The sequence below is a fragment of the Panthera uncia genome (genome assembly GCF_023721935.1).
Source record: "Panthera uncia isolate 11264 chromosome B3 unlocalized genomic scaffold, Puncia_PCG_1.0 HiC_scaffold_1, whole genome shotgun sequence".
NCBI classification, from domain to species: domain Eukaryota; kingdom Metazoa; phylum Chordata; class Mammalia; order Carnivora; family Felidae; genus Panthera; species Panthera uncia.
This window is the reverse complement of record NW_026057582.1, coordinates 48,010,765-48,034,097: the sequence shown is the minus strand read 5'-3', so window position 1 is coordinate 48,034,097 and position 23,333 is coordinate 48,010,765. Positions and strand designations below refer to the sequence as shown.

Here is a 23,333-nt window from a genome sequence, read left to right as displayed (position 1 = left end):
CATGCTCTGGAGGTGCTACACGTAACTGTGGCAACTAAGAACACCCTGTGAACAACCTAAAGAGAAGCCAGGTGTCACCCAAGTTCATCCTGACAAATCACTGCTAAATGTTACAAAGCCAGACGTGTAAGTAACTTTTCCCTTTATCTGGAGACTGGTGAATCAATTCCAAAATACTGGAAAATAAATGTAAATAAAATAAGGGCCTATCGCCCTTGACTTTCTCTGTGGGCCTAGCCAACAGTAAAATTGAGTATTTTCATCCCTATTGACATCACCTTAGTTATTTTGTGTGGGTGGTTTCCCTTTAAGTACTCTTGCATTTCCCATTTGGCAAACCATCCTTTTAAAGCACCTCCTCTTCTAAGGGCTTTCTTTGTTTCTGAATCTCCCTTTAACAACCTCAACACCTTTTTGCCTTTCCAGATTTTTTTTTTTTTTAAAGTACTAATTTGTCCCCAATTTTTTTTTTTTTAATTTTTTTTTCAACGTCTTTTATTTATTTTTGGGACAGAGAGAGACAGAGCATGAATGGGGGAGGGGCAGAGAGAGAGGGAGACACAGAATCAGAAACAGGCTCCAGGCTCCGAGCCATCAGCCCAGAGCCTGACGCGGGGCTCGAACTCACGGACGGCGAGATCGTGACCTGGCTGAAGTCGGATGCTTAACCGACTGTGCCACCCAGGCGCCCCTCCAGATTTTAAAACCACCACCCAGTACCTTCGCCCTTGAACCTACATGTCACAAGAGCTCAGCAACATTAACACTAAAACCTTGGGAGGTTTATGTGGCTGACCCTGGGCTACCAGTGGGTGAGTCACTGTATCCGATGATCCATGATCCGTCTTCAGGAAAGTGTCAAAACCTCAGGGTGTACATCTCTTTGCCACTTTGGACAATGGATTGCTAACCATACTTATCTTAAATAAGGCAATCTATGTACGTTTCTGTTTTATGATTTTGAATCGTATGTTCTAGGGGAAAAAGGTACATTCCCAAAGGTAAATTTATAAGACTGAAGAAATAGGAAAGAACATTAGTGACTTTCTAAACTTCAGCTTGAAGCTGTTACACACAAACAGCTGTTTGGAAAGCAGGCTTTCCCTGAGTGCTGGCATGTGCCTGCCACCACGCTGGGCACCAGAGGCTCAGAAAGGGGGTGAGACTTGCTCAAAGATGACCAGAGACTCAAGGCGCCAGCTGAAACCAGCACCCGGCTCTGCTCACTCTCAGGTTCAGCTTCTCCTGTTTCCTTCCCTGCTGTTGATGCACCGTGTTAGTGTGTGTAGCCAGCGCTCCTGTCTCTCCACCCTCAGCTTCTCCTTTTATAAAATGGGGCCGTTAATTCCAACTAGTTAATATGTCCAACCACGTAGGATTATTATAAAGATTGGAGATCATGTGGTTACTGAGCCTGAAACATAAGTGTCCCTAAGTGGTGGTTATGAACTATTTTCTGTATGTGCCCATGAAATGATTTCCTTTCCAAGTCCACTTACAGCAAGAAGGAAACTAGAGAGGAGAACATGGAGGGCTTTTCAGTAGAACCTTGGTTTGTGAGCATAATTCATTCCAGAAACATGCTTGTGATCCAAAGCATATGTATATCAAAGGGAATTTCAAGAACCATTGGCTCAGTTGTGATCATGTGATGTTTGGCGTCAGGTACTACTCGTATTGCAAGACATCGCTCATTTTTATCAAGTTAAAACTTATTCAAAATGTTCGCTCGTCTTGCGAAACACTCACAGAACAAGTTACTCACAATCCAAGGTGTTACTACTTCCCAAGGGTATTTGAAGAAATTTGAAGACACAGAGAAAAGGTAAAGGACTCATTCAGAGTCAAAAAATAAAAATTGTTTTAGGCAGCAAACAGGCCAAAATTCTGGTTTGTATTCTGATTTGTATTCTTTCCACCTGCCATGCCACAACGCTGCTTCAAATTAGGTAACTCTATTATTTAAAAAAAAATTTTTTTTTAATGTTTATTTATTTTTGAGAGAGAGAGAGAGAGAGTGAGAGATGGAGCATGAGTAGGGGAGGGGCAGAGAGAGGGAGACACAGAATCTGAAGCAGGCTCTAGACTCTGAGCTGTCAGCACAGAGCCCGATGTGGGGCTCGAACTCACTATGAGATCATGACCTAAGCCTAAGTCGAGCGCTTAACCGACGGAGCCACCCAGGCTCCCCTAGGTAACTCTAATTATGTGGCTAAAGAAATAGAAATCTGCTTTTAAAAAACCCAGTATCGAAATAGAAATATTCATGTGTGTGATAAGGTGGGGGAGGAGGGAAGAGAGGACAGGGAGTGTGAATTATTTGCACTTTAAAAATACTTTTTCCTTATCGTGAGATTTCTTTTCATATAGATTGTTATAAAAATGCACCCCTTTCTTGAATGGAGTTAATAGTTTAAGTCCTCTCAACTTGCCCTCCTTACAGAGACTCTGTGATGCTTATTCACTGGTTTCTAAATAACTTTTTGTACAAACAAACAGAAACTACTGGCACCCTAGATACATTTCCCATGTCAACCATTGAATTCTCAGGCGTCTGTTGACCCAAAAGATCTAAACAGTTTCATAAGATCCTCTTGAAGCTGCATACATGCCAAGGATTGAGTGAAGATCATAGTTACGACCACAGGAGGAAATCCTATCATTGTGAGCAGCTTTCACAGGAACGGCCCATCAAGTATTAGCAGTGAGGTCCTGGAGGCATCGAAAACAAATCCACATGCAGGTCCTTATAAAAAATACACATTTCAGTATTTCTCCCTGCATAATAGAAATCCTGCACCTCACACAGCAACATCTTTATTTTCCTACAGTATCATCTGACCTGATTTTCCTACAAAGAGTGTGAACTCTGGAGCCAGACAGCCTGGGATCCATTCTAGTTATGCTGTGAGCCATCTGTCAGGAGTCAGGCAAGTTCCTTGACCTCATTATGCTTCATATGTGTTATCTGCAACACAGGAATTAGCTACCTTCCAAGTTGTCATGGGGATTACAGGCATGCTATATCCATATTAGCCTTTACTGTTATTATCGCCATGCTAATAATAATCTACACACTATTTTCTGTTCAGGTGGGAATTTCATTTACTACTAAAATGTATTCCAGGAGCACCTGGGTGGCTCAGTCGGTTAAGCGTCCAACTTTGGCTCAGGTCATGATCTCACAGTTCGTGAGTTCCAGCCCCACATCAGGCACTGCTGTCAGCCCAGAGACTGTTTGGGATCCTCTGTCCCTTTCTCTCTCTGCCCCTACCCCACTTGTGCTCTCTCTCTCTCTCAAAAATAAACATTAAAAAAAAACACAAAGAGTAAATCTTTTTTTTCAACGTTTTTTTTTTATTTTTTTTATTTTTTTATTTTTTTGGGACAGAGAGAGACAGAGCATGAACGGGGGAGGGGCAGAGAGAGAGGGAGACACAGAATCTGAAACGGGCTCCAGGCTCTGAGCGGTCAGCCCAGAGCCTGACGCGGGGCTCAAACTCACGGACCGCGAGATCGTGACCTGGCTGAAGTCAGACGCTTAACCGACTGCGCCACCCAGGCGCCCCCACAAAGAGTAAATCTTAAATAAAACGTATTCCATACCTCACTGAGAGCACATGTAAATTTATAGATTCATTCAACACCTACCAGTCAAGGAAGAATATCCTTTTAGTCACTCAGAGGCCTCAGCAACACTTGTAGGGTTCTTCTCGGGAAGCCAGTGCTTCTCACTGGGAGAGCAGCCCTGTTTCCACCACAAGGCGCTGCCGCTGGATGGAAGGTCTCCAAGGAAGGAGGCAGGGTATGATGGAGGGCCAATCAGACCCGGGTTCAAACCTGGGTTCTACCCTTTTTTTTTGGCTGTGTGAAACCAGGAAAATTACTTCTTGTATTGGTCTGGGACTTTTTTTTCTTCTTTCAGTTTCTTTTTTTTTAATTAATTTTTTTGAGGTAATTGCTGATTCCCATGCAGCTGTAGAGATTCTGTAAACTGTCTCCCCAGTTTCCCCCAGTGGTAACATCTTGCCCAACTATGGTTCAGCATCACAGCGGGATATGCACGTTGATGAAGTCAACCTACAGAACAGTTCTATCACCACAGCATCCCTCATATTGCCCTTCATCCCCCTCTCTGACGCCTGCTTGGGAATAAGTTCTGTGGGCATAGGTGGGTAAATACCCAGAGACGACATGGTTGGACTGCACAGCAAATGTCTGTTTAACCTTCTAAGGCACTGCCATATGGCTTTTCAACATGGCTGTGCCATTCTGCACGCTCTCCAGCAAAATGCGAGAGTCCCAGGTGCTCTACGTCTCTGCAAGTGTTGGGCGCCATCAGTCTTTTCTTTGTTTTTAAATTGTGCTGAGAGGCACATAACATAAAATTTACTGTCTTTATCATGTTCAGTGGACAATTGAGTGGAACTGAGTGCTTTCCTGTTGTTCTGCCACCATTACCACCAGCTTAGAGCTCTTTTCATCTTGTAAAATGGAAACTGTACCCAGTGTACAGTAACTTCCCCTTCCCCCCACCCCAGCCCCTGGCGATTGTCATTCTACTTCCTGTCTCTATGGTTTTCACTACTCTAGGTACCTTTCATATTTTAGCAATTGTGAGCAATGCTGCTATTGATATAGATGCACAAATATCTCTTCGAGACCCTGACTTCAATTTTGTGGGTATACCCAGAAGTGGGATTGCTGGATCATAGGGTAGTTCTATTTTTAATTTTTTGAGGAACTACCATACCGTTTGCCACAGCAGCTGCCCCATTTTACATTCTCACCAACAGTACACAAGGGTTCCAATTTCTCCACATCCTCACTAACATTCGTTACTTTCTTTTTCTTTATTTTCTTGATGGTAGTCATTCTAGTGGGTGTGGGGTGGCATCTCACTGTGGTTTTGATTTGTGGACTGGGATCTTAGTTGCCAACCATAGAAGCCACTTCAGCTAGTTTAAGCAGAAAGGGATTGATTAAGAGATATTAAATAGTTTGTAGCATCTCCAGGAGAGTCAGATAGTTAGGGCTCGAGGCTGCGTAGCTAGACCCCGGGGCTGCTGCTGGCGGTGCTACAGGTGGCGGGACACTACATGCAAGACTCTCCATCATTCAGGCTACTGAAGACCAGACTCCTCTCTTCCATCCAAGCCAGAAAACACCGCTGCTTCATGCTGCTCTCTTTCCGACTGAGACTTGTGTGAGTCTGGCTGGGAGCATCTGTACCCCGGCTGCTAAGACGCTGGGAAAGGGAGTCTGAGTTTCTGCCTCCGAGAGTCCAGATTCCTAGTGAAGGAAATTATTCCAGCATAGGAAAAGTTTTCACAGACAGCCACAAGGCATAAGAAATATATACTCTACTCCCGCACCCTGTTTATAAATAGGGATAGTCATAGCTACCTAACAGACTTGTTTTAAAGATGAACTGAGGTCCCCGAGGTAAAATGTGTAACACCATGTCTGGCACATGGCAGGTGCCAATCATGTTATCCTTCTCCTTTGTCTCAATAAAATGCAAGCTGTGAGTTACTTCCTGGGTAACATTAGGGTGTTATGTAGGCAGCTATAGGATATACTTTTAGGAACCTCAAAAGAGCTCTATGACTCCCTTAATGTCCTAGCTAATATAAAGCTCCATGTTACTATTTTACTTAAGTTGTGATTCTTGAGAAAATGCAAATATCTGAAAAAGGAGGGCCATTAGGCTATAAATGACGTATTAATACAAGACCACCTCATATGTTGGAAAGAACACTCACCTGGGCATCAAGAGGACTGAGCTCAAATCCCATCTCCTTGTAAATAACTGTGTGATCCTGAGCAACTGGTTACCCTTTCTCGGCTTTTCTCCTCTATGAGAAGGAGGGTGAGGTACCGAATCACCATCTAGCTCTTTGGAGCTATAAATGGAGGCTTTGGAGAGCAGGTTCTGATGTGGAGCAGAAAGGAGAAAGCAGATGGGACGCCTGGGTGGCTCAGTCGGTTAAGCGTCCGACTTCATCTCAGATCATAATTTTGTGGTTTGTGAGTTTGAGCCCCACGTCGGGCTCTGTGCTGACAGCTCAGAGCCTGCTTCGGATTCTGTGTCTCCCTCTCTCTCTGCCCCTCCCCTGCTCATGCTCTGTTTCTGAAAAATAAATAAACATTAAAAAAAATTTAAGGGGCACCTGGGTGGCTCAGTCGGTTGAGCAACCGACTTCGGCTCAGGCCATGAATGGTTTGTGAGTTTGAGCCCCGCGTTGGGCTCTGGCTGACAGCTTACTCAGAGCCTGGAGCCTGCTTCTGGTTCTCTGTCTCCCTGTCTCTCTATGCCCCTCCCCCACTCATGCTCTGTCTCTGTCTCAGAAATAAATAAACATAAAAAACAAACTAAAAAGAAAAAGCAGAAATATCTGTGCCCTTGAAGGATTCGATCTCCTGGGGGAAAAAAAGGACACCAAAGGACCTCAGAATGATGAGGGAAGGTGTGCTCTTTCCAGTGCCTCTGTGGCTGCTAGCAGGACTCAGTAAAAACATTAACACAACAAGTGGCAGAAAAGTCAAGATTTTGTGGATTACCTTTTCTTCAGGCGGCCGAGGAGATGGTGGTCATTCAGACTGAGCCTGCCTACCGAAAGTCACCAACTGTCTTTCAAAATAAGAAAAGTGTCCTGCTTGGAGGACCTGGCAAGGAGAATCTCCCATGATACTACAGAAACTAGTGTGGGCTTCAAGATACCCAAGGAGGCCATCGAGGGCACCTATATTGACAAGAAATGCCCCTTTCCTGGTAATGTCTCCATCTGAGGGTGGATTCTGTCTGGTGTGGTGACCAGGATGAAGATGCATAGGACCACTGTCACCCCCTGAAACTGTCTCCACTACATCAGAAAGTACAATCACTTTGAGAAACGCCACAAGAACATGTCCATGCACCTGTCCCCCTGCTTCAGGATGTCCAGATCAGCGACATCGTCACAGTGGGCAAGTGCCCACCCCTGAGCATGACTGTATGCTTCAACGAGCTCAAAGTCATGAAGGCCGCTGGCACCAAGAAGAAGTTCCAGAAGTTTTGAAACTTGACATCTGTCCCACACCCCTAAAGAAATAAAGTTATTTTCTCAGTCAAAAAGAAGAAGAAGAAGAAGAAGAAGAAGAAGAAGAAGAAGAAAGAAAGAAAGAAAGAAAGAAAGAAAGAAAGAAAGAAAGAAAGAAAAAAGATTTTGTGGATTACTTAAGTATCTTGAAATTCTGTCCTTATGGGCAGGGCAGACGTGGAGCCACCCTGCTAACTGGATGGTTCTATATTCCATTCCTTTGTTTTATAATCTACATCACTCTTATCTTTGATCTACCATGAGTGCCACATTTTGCCTAAGTGTGACAGAAATAGTCTAAAAATATGCTTTATGGTACATAGCAGGTACCTAACTAAAATTTGTTGAATAAAAATGCCATTTCTGGCACTCATAAATGGGCTTTAGTGCATTGGTCAGTCACTGCTATTCCATGTCCCTAACTTAGTCTGAAGAAGAATGTTCAGAAATTATAAAAATAGGTAATCATGTGAATCTAATTGGGAACACTGGTCTTTCAAACAAAAATCCCACAAGTCAGGTATAAATGGATGGGAAAAAGATTCTTTGTCGCTGTTTGTACTCGATAATGATGGAATGACAGTAATGGAGATTAATTTATTACTTATCGAGTAACTGTTTCCTATAACATACTGTAGATGCAAAATTGAATTAATGTACAGTCCTTGTTCTCAGGCGTTAATTCCAAAGGAGAAGATAGAAATATCAATAATTGGAATATAGTATGGTAAGCCTTAATGAAAGCAAGTATGAAGTGTGATATTATAGTATTTTAAAGTACCATAAAACCTTGGTTTGCAAGTATAATTCATTCTGGAAACATGCTTGTAATCCAAAGCATATCAAAATGAGTTTCCCCATAAGAAATAATGGAAGCCCAGATGATTTGTTCCACAACCCAAAGATATTCATATAAAAACGATACAGTACTGTAATACAATACAAAATAATAAAGAAAATACAAAATATAAAGAAAAACAAATTAACCCGCACTTACTTTTGAAAACCTTCATGGCTGGTGTGAGGGAGACAAGAGAGAGGAGGGTTATTGTGTAGGGTGCCTTTCACTATAACTAATGGAATCACTGCTATCTATTGGCTCAGTGGAATCTTTTTCTGCATGGGGGCCATTGTATACACTTGCACGGATGTTGACTACAGTAAATTATTAATAAACTCCGTCATATACTGTATTTAATGTAACTGGCAATAAGGCAGCAGAGGAAAGGACCTATATCTGCAGGCAGGCTGACCTAGAATGAAGCCAAGCATTTCTAAGCTTACTCTTGGATGGAAAAGCAAAGGACTGTCCATAGGTGCTTTGAAGTGACAAAAAATACACTAGTGCCAGTTGTGGGCACCTTCCAACGTTCTGAAAAATCACTGATTTCTACAAACACCATGGCCTGAGACCTAGCATCCGACATGGGAGACGATCACCCACAATCCCGCAGCAAGTGAGACAGAGAGAGACCCATTGGCTCAGTTGTGATCACGTGACATTCGGTGTCCCATACTATTTTGTATGGCAAGACATCGCTCGTTTATCAATTTAAAATGTGTTAGAAATGTTTGCCTGTCTTGCAGAACACCTGCAGAACAAGTTACTCACAATCCAAGGTTTTACTGTATTTGCATTTTGGGGAATTATATATGGAAAAGTGTAGAAAAGGCAACAATTAAAAAAAAAGTCTTCGTTTTCTGTGTTCTAGTGATTCCTACCATTACTATCTTAAGATCAAGTAGAGAGTTTGATAAAGGAGAGTGTGTATGTGTAAATCTAACACACACACACACACACACACACACACACAGTTTCAAGTTGGGAAGATAAGATTTAACTTTTAAAATAATGGGAACTACAGTATGCTTGATAAATATGAAGACTAATAAGATGGCATTTGCAAATAATCTTCAACTTATCTCAAAAAGAAAATTGGAACCATCTTTAAGACCCAGGTCAAATGCCACATTATACAAAAAGTCTTAAATGCCGATTTATTTTTTGACAAAGAGAGGGAGAGAGAGAGAGAGAGAGAGAGAGAGAGAGAGAGAGAGAAAACGAGGATCTGAAACAGGCTCTGCGCTGACAGCAGAGAGCCAGATGTGGGGCTCAAACTCACGAACCACGAGATCATGATCTGAGCCAAAGTCAAACACTTAGCCAACTGAGCCACCCAGGCGCCCCTACACAAAAACTTTAACAGATCCTCCAGCTGGAACCAATCTCTCTCCACCATGTTGCCAGTCTGCCCGGTGTTAGAGCTCTTTTGCCTATGACCATCTCAAATTAGACTGTGAGCCCACTGAGAGCATGGACTTTGTTTTGTTCATGTTTGTATCCCTCCAAGTACAGTGTGACACCCACGGTAGGTATATGCTGAATTAAATTGAATGTTGGAAGCCTCTCTCAAAGAAGGGTATGCTATAATACTGGAAACCAGAATCCACATGCATTTTCAAAGGCTGGGAAGAGTTTAAGCTAACCATGTGAATTTATGGAACCACAATGAAAAAGTAGAATGTTAGTGTCTTTTGGCTAATCATAATTGATTAGATGACATTTTATTAATTTTAAGATATATGTCAAGAATATTAATTTATTGTTGCTTTACCAGATACTGAAAGTTTCTGTTCTAAGTTGCGCTTGTTAAAATGTAGCCATATAGAGAATTATATGGTAATACAAGGAAAAAGTAATTTGCAGAAGAGAGAATTCACTTAGCATTAGTTGCAGATAACTATCACATGAGTCTTTTTTATTAAATCTTCCTAAAAGCACTGCCTAGATAAAGGGCCACAGTAGAATGGAGATAAAGCAATTATACCTCCTTTTGGTGCCTCTATAATTCCAACTTTACAGATACTAGAAAATTAGTTAAGGGAAAGTGACACATATAATTTATTAGGTGACACTCTTGGTATTTGCGTTGTTTAGATAGCATGTTAGTCCCTCTTTGGGGGATTATATGTGAAGTGTTCCCTCCATAACAGTCTAGGTCAAATATTGCCCCTAGATGTATTATTTGCCTATTTAATGTCTTTTGGTTCCAAAGTAACCCTTCTATATATTCTGTTCTGTTATGTGGGGGGCTGCAATTCTGCAAAAGATATTTTCAGAATCCATTCCAGTAAGGTTGGACCAACTGGAGACACAAGGAGGAGGATGAAGAGTGGAAAATGAAAAAAAAAAAAAACTTTCTTTCCATTTCTCTGGCTCTTCCTTATCTCCCTAGCTTCAACTTCTTTTGCCCCTTCCAGAACCCGAATTATTCCACACCTTCAGAGGTACCAGCATCAGCCCGGCAGCTCCTCTTCTCAAGGTAGGAGCCCCAACTTCCTGGGACCCTTCCTCTGAGCTCCTGATGAGCCTGTGGCAGCCGGGCAGCAGCCCCTCCACAGAGGTCAGAGCGCCAGTCTTGTGGGTCTTCTCCTCTGAGTCGCCAGGTTCTAGTGATCCCAAACTGGCCCCTTTCGTTCCTCCAGCCCTTATTGGTAGTAATTGCTTCCTGCAGCGGTTGTTCCTGGTTCCCTTCGTGTCCTATTTCTGCTTTGTCAATCCTCCAAGTCCACGTATTAATTCTCTAGTAAAATGGTTAGTGTTGTTTTTTTTCTATTTTTTAAAAATGTTTATTCATTTTTGAGAGAGACAGAGAGGCAGAGCACCAAGTAGGGGAGGGGCAGAGAGAGAGGGAGACACAGAGTCCGAAGCAGGCTCCAGGCTCTGAGCTATCAGCACAGCAACCGACGTGGGGATTGAAGTCATGAACCGTGAGATCATGACCTGAGCCAAAGTCAGACGCTTAACTGACTGAGCCACCCAGGCGCCCCTAGTGTTGTTTCTTGTTTTGTTGCCTAGACTCTGATACATTTAGGCTCAATATTTTTAAATGATTTACTCCCAATACTGTCCTGTCTTTCAGAAAATTGGAAGGTATTTGCAATGTATCTGCATTTTACAGGAGCAAGACTCTTAAGAGTCAAAGAAAAATTTATTAGTTATACATGAGTGAGTTACTGCATCACTGACTCATAATGTTCGTTCTAGTGTCGTTCAATACAACAAATGTTTACTACCTACATATTGTATGTCAGGAACTGTTAGGTGCTGGGGATGCAAATCTAAGTGTTACTGTTCCTTAGCCTTAAGAGAGAAAGGGATTCCCGGGCACCTGGGTGGCTGAGTCGGCTGAGCGTCCAAGTCTTGATTTTGGCTCAGGTCATGATCCCAGGATCATAGGATCGAGCTCCATGCTGGGCTCTGTGCCGGGCACGGTACCTGCTTGAGATCCTCTCTCTCCCTCTCTCCCTCTGCCCCTCTTTCCCACTCTCGCTTTCCCTCTCTAAAATAAATTGTAAACAATTTAAAAAAACGAGAGAAAAGAATTCCTACTTATTATATGTAATAGGAGCTTTAATAAAGGATGCACAAGAGGTTGTGGGATCCTGGAGGAGAAGACTTGGTACTGCGCTTTAAGAAATTTAAGTGGATGCTGGTATTCACCGTGGGTTTTCAGAAACCATAAACAGAAATATATATTTGAAAGCTTGATATGGTCAGTGGTTTATATGGAGCAGTTACACGTCAAATGGTTGGGTTGCTCTGGCAGGTGCTCAAGGACTCAGATCCTTGACTATTTCACTCACACACGGGGAGTGGCTTGGGTTGTTTTTTTTTGTTTTGTTTTGTTTTTAATTTTTTTTTTCCAACGTTTTTTATTTTATTTTTGGGACAGAGAGAGACAGAGCATGAACGGGGGAGGGGCAGAGAGAGAGGGAGACACAGAATCGGAAACAGGCTCCAGGCTCCGAGCCATCAGCCCAGAGCCTGACGCGGGGCTCGAACTCACGGACCGCGAGATCGTGACCTGGCTGAAGTCGGACGCTTAACCGACTGCGCCACCCAGGCGCCCCCTGGTTTTTTTTTTTTTTAAGCTTCGCCACGTGATGGTTTATAACTACACAGGACATCTGTTGCTTTTACCAGCTCAGCATCCATTTGCCCTTTCGTTAAAAGCCATCTATTCCTTCTTCTGCTTTGGGTATCTGTCTCAGCGTGACTGTTGTTCAAGGCCTCTCACCCTCCATGGCCAAGCAGGTTCTCTCTTCCCTCAGAACCTCAATCTTGCCTGAACGGACACTGCAGAAGTGGATTTCTCCTGAGGCCCCAAGGGGGCCGTTCACTGGCTCCTGCAGCCGGGTGTTCTCTGAGCCCAGTTCTACAGATTTTCTTCATAACAACCAAAGAAGAGCAGAGGAACCCTGACACAGGAGCTTAAGTCTCAATTATGTTGATTTCAGATGCAGTTTCCTCTGACTAGAATACTCTTTACCTCCCATCGTTACATTTCCAAATACTATATTTCCTTCAGAGATATGGATTGAAGTGCACGCTCTTGTTGGTAGTTCCTCCTTTCTGACTTGCAGTATTTTGACTTGTGACTATACCGAAACTTACCCTTTCAACTGTAAATGGACTTTTGGGTTATTTTCAGTTTGGGGCAACAATGGATAATGTTGCTAGGAACAGTCATATAGCTTTTTGGTAAACATGTTTTTGAGATGTACACCTAGGATTGGAAATGCTGGGTTCTGAGCTTACGTGCCTGTTCAGCTTTAGTTTTTCCAAGTGATTGTACCAGTTTGCACCCCTACAAGCAGTACGTGAGTCCCTGTTGTTCCACACCCTCGTCAACACTTCATATTGTCTTCTTTCATTTTAGTCATTCTAGTGTGGGATAGCATTTAGTCATTCATGTGTGATAGTATTGTGCTGTGGTCTTATTTGGTAGTGGTGTTATTGTTTTCATTTGTATTTCTCTGGTAACTAATGACTTTGAATACCTCTTAAAGTGTTTCCTGACCCCTTGGATACGCTTTTTCTGTTTAGCTTTATTTAGGTACACTTAAAGTATAATAAAATGTACAAAAAATGTGCAAAGTGTACAAATTGTATTTGAAGTGTACAAATAAATGATTTTAATAAGTTTACAGTTGTGCAGCTATCATCAGGGTCTAATTTTAGAACATTCCCATCATCTCAGAAAGAAACCTCATGCTCACTCACAATCACTCTGTATTCTGAACCCCTGCCCTGTGCACCTGCCCCTAATCTACCTTCTGTCTCCATAGATTTATCTTTCCTGGGCATTTCATAGAAATGGAATCATTACAATATGTGATCTTTTGTGACTCGTTTCTTTTTCTTTCTTTTCTTTTTTTTAATGTTTATTTTTTGAGAGGAGAGAGAGCATGAGTGGGGGAAGGGCATACAGAGAGGGAGACACAGAATCTGAAGCAGGCTCCAGGCTCTGAGCTGTTAGCACAGAGCCCGATGCGGGGCCTGAACTCATGGACTGCGAGATGATGACCTGAGCCAAAGTCAGACACTCAACCAACTGAGCTGCCCAGGCACCCCTCTGTGACTAGTTTCTTTTACTTAACATGTTCTTGGGGTTCATCTGCATTGTAGCATGTATCAGCATGTTGTTCCTTTTCATTGCTGAATAGTATTTCATTGCATGGATAGAACATACTTTGTTTACCCTTTTCCCAGTTGGTGAATATTTGGGTTGCTTCCACTTTTTGGCTGTTATGAATTCAGTTTTGGGCATTTGCATACAAGTTTTTATGTGCACATGTTTTCTCTTGGGAAGATACCTCAGAGTGGAATTGCTGGGTCACGTGGCAAATCCATGCTTAACATTTTTAGGGAATTGCCAAACTGTTTTCCAAAGTGCTGCACCATTTTACATTGCCACTAGCAGTATAAATGCCTTGGCTTGTCCACAATCTCACCAATATTTGTTTTTGTCTGTCCTTTTCATTTTAGCCATTTTGGTGGTTGTGTAAAAGTACTGCATTGTTGTTTTAATTTGTATTCATCTGACCACGAAGGAAGTTGGATACATTTCCGTACATTTATTGACTACTTGGATGTTACCTTTGGTAGAGTGCTTGTTCAAAATCTTTTGTCCATTCTTCTGTTGTGTTGTCTGCCTTTTTTGTTTTTAAAGATTTTTTAAGTAATCTCTACACCCAGTGTGGGGCTTGAACTCCCAACCCTGAGATCAAGAGTCATGTGCTCTATGGACTCAGCCAGACAGGTGCCCCTATCTGCCTTTTTCTTAATGATTTGTGGAAGTTCTTTGGGTCTTCTGGGTAGGTCTTTTGTGGATATATGTAATGCAAGTCTCTTTTCCATTTTGTGCCTTGTCTTTTCCTTCTTGTAAAGGTGTCCTTAGATGAACAGAGTATTTTAATTAAGTCTATTTTACCAACTTTTCCTTTTATGGTCAAAGTCTTACTGTTCTGTTTGGGAAATCTTTGCTTATCCCAAGTTTGTGAAGATGTTTTATTTTAAAAGAATTATAGTTGTATATATATTAGATTATTTACAGTCTATCTGGTATTTCTTTTTGTTGTGTGAGGTAGCAGTCAAGATTCCCTTGATATTCTGTTATTGTTTCAACATAATTTATTGAAAAGGCTATCCTTCATTCCAGGGCAGTATCTGTCAAAAAGTGTGGGTGTGTTTCTGGACTCACGATTGTACTTCATTGTCTGTCTTCATGCCAATGTCACCCTATCTTAACTGCTATAGTAGCTTTATCATCTCTTGAAATCTGGTAGCCTAAGACTCCCAGGTTTGTTTTTTTTCTTCAAGGTTGTCTTAAGCTGGAGTACCTGGGTGGCTCAATCAGTTGAGTCTGACTCTTTGATTTTGGCTCAAGTCATGATCCCAGGGTTGTGGGATTGAGCTCCTTGTCAGGCTGGCACTGAGCATGGAGTCTGCTTAAGATTCTCCCTCTGCCTGTCTCCCCAGCTCCTGCTCTTTCTCTCTAAAAAACAAAACAAAACAAACAAAAAAACCCCAAAAAGCTTGTCATGAGTATTCCTGACCCTTTGCATTTTATGTAATTTTAGAGTCAATTTGTCAATCTCCATAAAAGTATCTGCTGGAATCACACAGAATCTTTAAACCAACTGGCAGCTTTACAATATCAAACCTAATTCATCAACGTGGCATCATCTGCCATTTACTTAGGTCTTCTTTAATTTCATTGAGGTTTTGTTAGTTTCAAGTATACAGAGCTTGCATCTCATTTTTCTTACATATTTGATAGTCTCCTGTATTGTAAATGGAATCCTAAAATTTCATCTTCTCTTTATTACAGGTATACAGATGTATAATGCTGGCAGTGCATCCAGCCGCTTTTCCAAATTCATGATTTCTAACAGTTTTTTTGCAAATGGTATTTTTATTCCTTTCCAAATCTTTCAATGTTTTTTTAAAAATTTCTTTGTTTTCTAGGTTTAGGAAAGTGACTAGGATCTCTATAAATAACAAGTTGTGAGAATGAAAACACTTGACTTGCTCCTTTGTCAAGGTAGATTTTTTTTTTTTTTTTGAGAGAGAGGTGGAGGGGGAGAGAGAGGGAGAGGGAGGAGGGAGAAGTAGACAGAGAGGGAGGGAGAATCTTAAGCAGGCTCCATGCCCAGTGCAGAGCCTGACTCCGGGTGGGTGTGGGCCTTGATCTCATGGCTCTGAGACCATGACCTGAGACAAAACCAAGAGTTGGATGCTTAACCGACTGAGCCACCCAGGTGCCCCACATAAGCTATTTCTTGATTTTTTTTTTTTAAAGTGTTTATTTATTTTGAGAAGAGAGAGACTTCAAGCAGGGGAGGGGCAGGGAGAGAAAGAATCCCAAGCAGGCTCTATGCTGTCAGCACAGAGCCTGATGCAGGGCTTGAACTCGAATTGAACTGTGAGATCATGACCTGAGCTGCAAACCAAGAGTCAGACGCTTTACTGACTGAGCCACCCAGGTGACCCATCTATTTCTTGATATTTAATTTTTAGGTATTATCCATTGATTTCCTACTATGGAAGATGAGGATCTAGATATTTTTCTACCTTATATCCATTAACACCATGTCCTCTCCCACTACAAGTATGCTGTAATTTTGATTAGATTCATATTTGCTGTTAACAATGCTATGTCATTCAAACACTGGACATCATTTATTTTTCTTTTCTATACACCATTTTGCTTTTCTGGAGTTAATTAACTGCCAGTTTTTTTTTGTTTTTTGTGGGGGGGGGTCAGATTTCAGTTTTAGATTAAAAAAAAATTTTTTTAATGCTTTTATTTTTGAGAGACAAAGAGAGAGAGAACGAGTAGGGGAGGGAGACACAGAATCCAAAGCAGGCTCCAAGCTGCAAACTGTCAACACAGAGCTCGGTGCGGGACTTGAACCCACAAGCTGGGAGATCATGACCTGAGCCAAAGTTGAACACTTAACTGAGCCACCCAGGCACTCCAGTCTTTCATAAGTTTTTGCTTAGAAACGATACCATCACTGATTGAAAGACCTTGAGGACCTTGAGAAACATCCCCTCCACCCACCTCTGATTTTAGAGGTGGTGGATAGTTCTAAATAGGCTCAGATTTATTGCCTGCTCTTTCAGCTGTCTGCTTCAGGGCCTTCTCTGACCCTTAAGGAGCCTCCCTGGCCAGATGCACACAGTACACTTCAGGGGAGCATGCCCGTAATGCCCCAGCAACAACTCAACCATGAGTGGCAGTCTGTAGATAAATGCCCCAGGCACTTGTCTTTCAGGAGACCATCATGGGAGCTATCGCACAGCTTCTCAAAAGACCTGGCTGCCAGGTCTTTTGAGACCTGGCAAAAGACTTGATCAAAAGATCAAGCTGCCACTGTCCACACAGCAAGGACTTCAATAATGCACCCTTAGGTCAACATTTCCCACCTCTCCATCTCAATATTCTAAGTCCCTCACTCCCATTTTCTGGGGTCTCCAAAGAAAATGATCTTACTCTCAGTTCTTTTCTCAGTCTGTTTTAGGAGGAATCTCTTACTCTTTGCTAGGTGTCTAACTCTTAAGATACTGAGATGCATCAAGTATTTTATCAGTTTAATCTTTCTCAGTCTCTCCAGGAGTTTCTAGTATGTTGGTATGCTCTCCACGCCTGGTGTAGTGTCATCCTTGGATACCCCATCACCATCTACCAGGGATTTCCATCTCCCTTCTGTGTGGAAACCCATTTTCTGCGTCTAACGTCTTCATTTTGCTTAATTTATGCCCTTATTTTTATGAAGCACATCTTCTAGTAGCTTCCTGAGAAAGGCTATATGGGAGGTACAGTTTTTGAGAGCTTGTACCACCAAAAATATCTTAATTTTTACCCTTAGGTTTGATTAATAATTTATTTGGATCCAGAAGTTTGGGTTGGAAATTTCTTTCTGAATTTTGAAGGCACTGCTTCTGGTGAAATTTGAAGCTATCCTGATTCTTATTCCTTGATGTATGACTTTCCCCTTTCCTTTGGAAACACAGATCTTCTCTTTGGCTCCCATGTCTCTGAAATTTCACAATGATGTGCTTTGGTACAGATTTTTAAAATCTATTGTGTCTTTTCAATCTGGGATCTGAAGTTCTTCAGTACTGGAAAAACTTCTTGAAATACTCTACTGATTTCTTCTTTGTTGTTTCTTTTGGATAATGGGCCTCCCCGGCTATTAGTCTTAACTCCCCCCCCCCCCCTTCCCCCAATGTTTCCATTTCTTTTTATTTTCTGAGAAATTTCTTCAACTTTATATTCTAAAGCTTCTACTGAATTATTCAGCTATGCTATCATATTTTCTAAGAGCTTTTTATTTTCTGAAAGCTCCTTTTTTAGTATTCTACTCTTGACTCATACTTGCAACATCTTTCAGAATATGTATTTTTTCTTTTGACATTATCCTGCATAGTCTGTTGCCTCTAAGTGCTTCTTTCCCATAACTGTTTTCTCCCTTTTATGTTACAGGTTTTCCTCAGGTTATTTCATATGTCTTGGTTGTTTAAAAATTATTAATATCATAGGTCTGGATGCATGGAGTGGAGGGCATGTTAACTATGATTTTCAAGTCAGGATCTATTTAGGTCTTTCCACTTGAACTGGCCAGACTGCACAGAGAAGACTTCCAATACTGTTGGCATGGGAAGGTCTGGCTGCCAGGATTCAGTGAGAGGAGGGCATTGGTCTTTGTATCCAGTATGTATGTAAATATTTCGTTTTGAGTGGGGTCCCCTGCCATCTATTGTATCCAGTGTCCTTCAGTCCAGGGGCCCCATTTAACATACCCAAAATAAACAGGCACACACTTGCTGAAATCATATCGATGTGCATTTTAAAAGAAAATTTACTTTATATTTTATTTGCATAACATTTTATTGTTTGCGTATTGCATAGTGAAAAGAACAGAGTCACAAGACTCACGGTCTGGCTCAACCACCAACTTGCTGTGTGAACTGGGTAAGTCTCTTAACTTTGCTAAACGCTTATTTCCTCATCTGGAAAATGGAGATGATAACACTCCCTATTTTACAGAGCTGGTAAAGACTGAATGAGATCGTTCTACTGTTTTCTTCTCAAGTAACTGCTGAAGTAATCTATAGTTTGCTATTGCTAGCCTCTTGTTCATGATCTCAATGCTAGCTGTTCTCAGTAAATGTGTTAGGACAACAGGTACCAACGTGACACTTCAACTCTGAGTACTAACAATAGCAAAAGAGAAGCAAACTCAAAAATGGCCCTATCCTTTCTTATTTTCAGAATACTGGTTTTTATAATACTTATTTATACTATCCCATCAGGAATTCAATTTCATTTAAATATTTTTTTTCTTAAACCTACTCAAAATGAATACCTACATATGTGAAAAAACCCAAGATTACACATGTAGCTGCTTTACAGTCTCCCCTGTGGTACAGTATAAGTAAAATACATATCATGGGCAGTTAAATACATCCCCCCTTACATTCGGGATGATAATATATATGAATATTAATTTATTATGCATTATCCCTAACGTAAAAAAAAAAATCACAGGTATATTATACTGCTTGTCGAGAATACATACACATGGTAGTCACATCTAGACATACATACCCCTTTAACAATACTTCAGCCATTATCAGTATCTTCTGTATGACCCCCTGCAACTATCTATAATTGAAAACACAAAACTCCCTTTTAAGGCGATTCTGGATGATACTGTATTATAAAATACTTGTATTAAGTAAAACTGCATGTATGCACTGAACCCAAACACTCTGCCTTTAACCCCTCAAAGTACTACTCTTGGAAGGTAAACAAAATTTTTATACATTATAAAAAAAATTAAGCTGCTCTGAAACCCTCCTCTGCTAAAAGTTACATACATTACACCACTCCAGCAAGAGATTAATAAATAAGGATTAAATATTCTATTTTACAAAAACATACAGAATGGCCAATGTAAAAGTGAAAGGCTTCTTTGATAATTTCTTTATCAAATTATGTTCATTAAGAAGGAATCAAACATGGTATAAAACAAGAAAACTGTCACTAAATTTATCTTTCTGAAGATAATCACGTGAGCTGTTATCTAAAAATATCATGGCACCCTTGTTACAAACATTATTTTTTTTTAAAAAGACTGTGTTTCCTGGAACTAGAGGACTATTTGTCTCATAGCTTTTATTAAGCAAACTTGATATAACCACCACACAGTGGCAAGACAGAATCGCTGTTTCCAGCTACAGAAATATTGAATTCCACCTTAAAGTACAGATCACTTGAGATAGAACCCATTAAGAGCTAAAGTAAATCCTAGTGTAGTTTGTACTGAACTTAAGAGAGTTTTGCTTTCAATGGAGTATACTCATTTTCCTGTCACTGGAGATAGTTTTGGTGTTTAGTAACTATTCTCATGTCCAGCCAAGATGTACAGATTGCTGTGTGCAGTAGGATTTTCTGTTGGCCTACTTTCCAAAACGACAACCCTGCAATTAAACCAAAACAAAAGACTTAAGAGTGAAGACAGAGATTGCATGCTTCATTCAAATACTGATATCAAACCGTGAAAGAATATCACTGTTCAAAAAGATCACAGGTGCACTGTCAAATTCTGCTCTACACTTTATAGCTTAAAAACAAAACTAAGGATTGATGAATTTATGAATATGAGATATTGAAAACATTTCAGGATAGTCTCATCTTATTCCAACTAAAATCAAATTTGCTTATTTATATATGCCAATAGAAGGTAAAATAAAGCTTTTAGAATACAGCTGATTCTAGAACAACATGAGGGTTCGGGGCACTGACGCCCTGCACAGTTGAAAATCCATGCGTAACTTTTAACTCCCCCCAAACTTAACTATTAATAACCTACTGGCGACTGGAAACCTTACTGATAACATAAACAGTTGACTGACACATATTTTGTATGTTATATGCATTATATACTATATTCTTACAATAATGTAAGCTGGAGAAAAAAGTTATTAAGACAATCATAAGAGAAAATACATTTACAGTACTGAACTCTATTGAAGAAAGTCTGCATACAAGTGGACCCATGCAGTTCCAACCTGTGTTGTTCAAGGGTCAATGATATACACAACGAGAAGGGAATGAATGAGAATAAAACAGGATTCTACGAGACGCTCATCCAAATAGTGATTCTGTGACTAGCCTGAATTTGAAGAGCAGAGGTTCTTAATCCTTGCCTCAGGACTGATGCATACTACAACGGCCAATTTTGCTGCACTAACAACTTTTGGTGGGAAGACAGGAAGGGAAGGGGACTTTATTAGTTGCATAGGTAGACAATATGGACTTTGGAGAACAAAAACTACTAATTTTTTCCTAAGACGGCAGTTTTGGAACTTATCTTTCATTCTGATCGCAGAGACCACATAATTCCTTCTAATTTAGACTGACCAGAAATGGAGCCGAATGTTTTCTGATATAAAAGCAAATGTCAGGAGGTGCATATCCTGCTGGGTTTATGCAGTAATAGTTAATGGAAGGTAACAAACCAGGAACAAATGATGAAAACAAAAGGGGTCTGAAATATGTCATGGTACTAGGGACATAAACACACTGTCTTGGCTGAATGTAACTATCTCTAGAAACACGATCTTCACATTGACAAAAAGATCGCTTAATCGACTAATTCTTCTCTCTCTCAATAAATGTACAGGGATATTTAAAAAAAAATTTTTTTAAATGTTTATTTATTTTTGAGAGACAGAGAGAGACAGAGAATCAGCAGGGGAGGGGCAAAGAGAGAGAGAAAGACACAGAATCTGAAGAGGCTCCAGGCTCTGAGCTGGCAGCACAGAGTCCGACACGGGGCTCGAACTCACAAGCCGTGAGATCATGACCTGAGCTGAAGTCGGATGCTTAACCGACTGAGCCACCCAGGCGCCCCGATACAGGGTTATTTCTCAGAGTTGCTGAGCCTTCTAAGAATTTTGTTTGAAACACAGTTATAGGCTGATATTAGAATTAAGAACACAACCACTAAATTCATTTGGTAATGAAATTAAAACAACCAAACTATTACCTGTCTGATCCCAATAAGCGGAAAACTCTTGTTTCGTCTGAAATTTCCTGGGTAACCTATGAAAGAAAATATCAGTAATACCTTTATCCCCATATTATTTAAATCATAATTTAAAAACCACTTAGAACCATTATTAAAGAGACGGATAATTTTTGATAGGCTCAATTCCTCAAGTGAAATAAATTTTCATAAGTTTTTTTGACTGCCTTAATGGTAGAAATAAACCAGTATTTATGGAACATCTGGTATGGGTCAGGTACTTTCCTTAGAATAACTCTTTGTGATATATATTATAATCCCCGTATTATTGGGGAAAAAACCACTACGGCTCAGAGAAGTTTAATAAGTTGCTTAAGACCATCTAACTGGCAGACCCAGGATTTGAATACAGGTTTGCTGGACTGCAGAGCCCCTACTCTTCCCTTTGTGTCAGTGCAGATGCTCACGGTGGCACCCCACAGGCCCCTGAGTTCTACAGAGTTGTGGTGGGCACTTCCATGTGCTAGTATCTTACATCAGTATTATCTATGGTATTCCTTTGCTCTGTTTTCTCCAAAGCTGTAGAAGGTACACTCACACATGCACAGGTACGATTCCCAAATGTGGGGAGCTTATACCCTTGGGAGTAACCCTTACTCAAGAGGGACAGCAGTTGGTGTATAAACGCACCCCCTTCAATGAGTCTATTTTGAGGTGTGCTCTATACCCTTCCTCAGTGGTCCCTTTGGGATTAAGCCCTGGTTGCCCATAGTGGGAACCGGTTTATTAATGTGCTCTTTAATGGCTTTTTCCCCTCTCCATCTTATACTCTGCACTCCATCACTTGTTTTCTGGGATCTACTACCAATAAACTACCTGCACTTGATTCCTTGTCTTAGGGTCAAGCTTTTGGAGAAATCCAAATTATAAAAGTGTGGATATAAAATAAGTATAAAAATAGTCTGTTATCAATGAACTTGTAGTCTAGCTGGGAAGACAGAATTAGTAAACTTGAAGTGGGAAACTAATGAGGTGCTATACCACATGGAGCTGATTTTCAGAGAGTAAGTCCAGAAATGTGCCAATCACTGTGGACTGGAATGGTTGAATATTACTTTATAAATATAATAGCTAGGCCCAAATTGAAGGAAGAGAACATAAAGAGGTAAGCAAAATGAGTTTAAAAAAAAGGAAATACAATTTGTACTTAATATAGTGAACATCAAGTATTTTCTGCAGATTTCCAACCATAGGAGTGGCACACTGAAAAAAGGATCTAGGGACAATTAATTTTATGGCAGTAAGTAGGGCTACAGGTTTCATTAAGTGCAGGGGTCTGGTGACATTTAGTGACGTAAGTAAACTGACATATTCAAAGACAGCTGATTTATGTCATTTTCTCTTGGAAGCATTCTAATCCCATGTTCATGGAAAAGGTACAAATAATCAGTTACATACATATAAGAGCATGGATAAAACTAGAGATAATTCAAGTAGAAGACTTAGCTTTAAAATAAGTCCACACATGTGTGAGACTATAGTGTAAAAGACACGAGTGGGAAATGGTACATGTTAGCTAACTATTAGGATTCATCTCTCAAGGTGAATTCCAAGTCCCATCTCCTGCATGAAATGTAGCCTGATTATCTTAGCTAGAAGTGATTTTTGGAGACCCTTAAAATCCAGACTCTACCATTTAACTAGCCACTTAACTCTGGGCAAGTTACTTAACCAGTCTGTGCCTATAAAAAAGAAAAAAAATGGGAATATGAATAGGACCTAACCCCATTTAATTATTAGCCTTAAATATAAGCTAATATTTGTAAAGAGCCTGAAACACAGATGTTATAAAGGTTTGATATT

At 40.7% G+C, this 23,333-nt stretch overlaps 1 protein-coding gene and 1 pseudogene across 4 annotated transcripts in view; one reads left to right on the top strand and one right to left on the bottom strand.

Annotated features, from left to right (window-relative positions):
* Positions 1 to 5,194: 5,194 nt before the first annotated feature.
* On the top strand, positions 5,195 to 11,705 carry LOC125909517 (40S ribosomal protein S11-like; annotated as a pseudogene).
* A 6,553-nt stretch (positions 11,706 to 18,258) lies between these two features.
* Positions 18,259 to 23,333, bottom strand: part of MAP4K5 (mitogen-activated protein kinase kinase kinase kinase 5) — a 109,992-nt gene continuing 104,917 nt past the window's right edge. For all 4 annotated transcript variants that reach the window (XM_049612803.1, XM_049612804.1, XM_049612806.1 and 1 more), the window contains 2 exons: positions 21,492 to 21,547; positions 18,259 to 19,920 (listed from right to left, as the gene is read on the bottom strand). In XM_049612803.1, the coding sequence (XP_049468760.1) occupies positions 19,833 to 19,920; positions 21,492 to 21,547 (144 nt within the window). In that variant the 3' untranslated portion in view covers positions 18,259 to 19,832. The remainder of the gene's footprint in view (positions 19,921 to 21,491; positions 21,548 to 23,333) is intronic.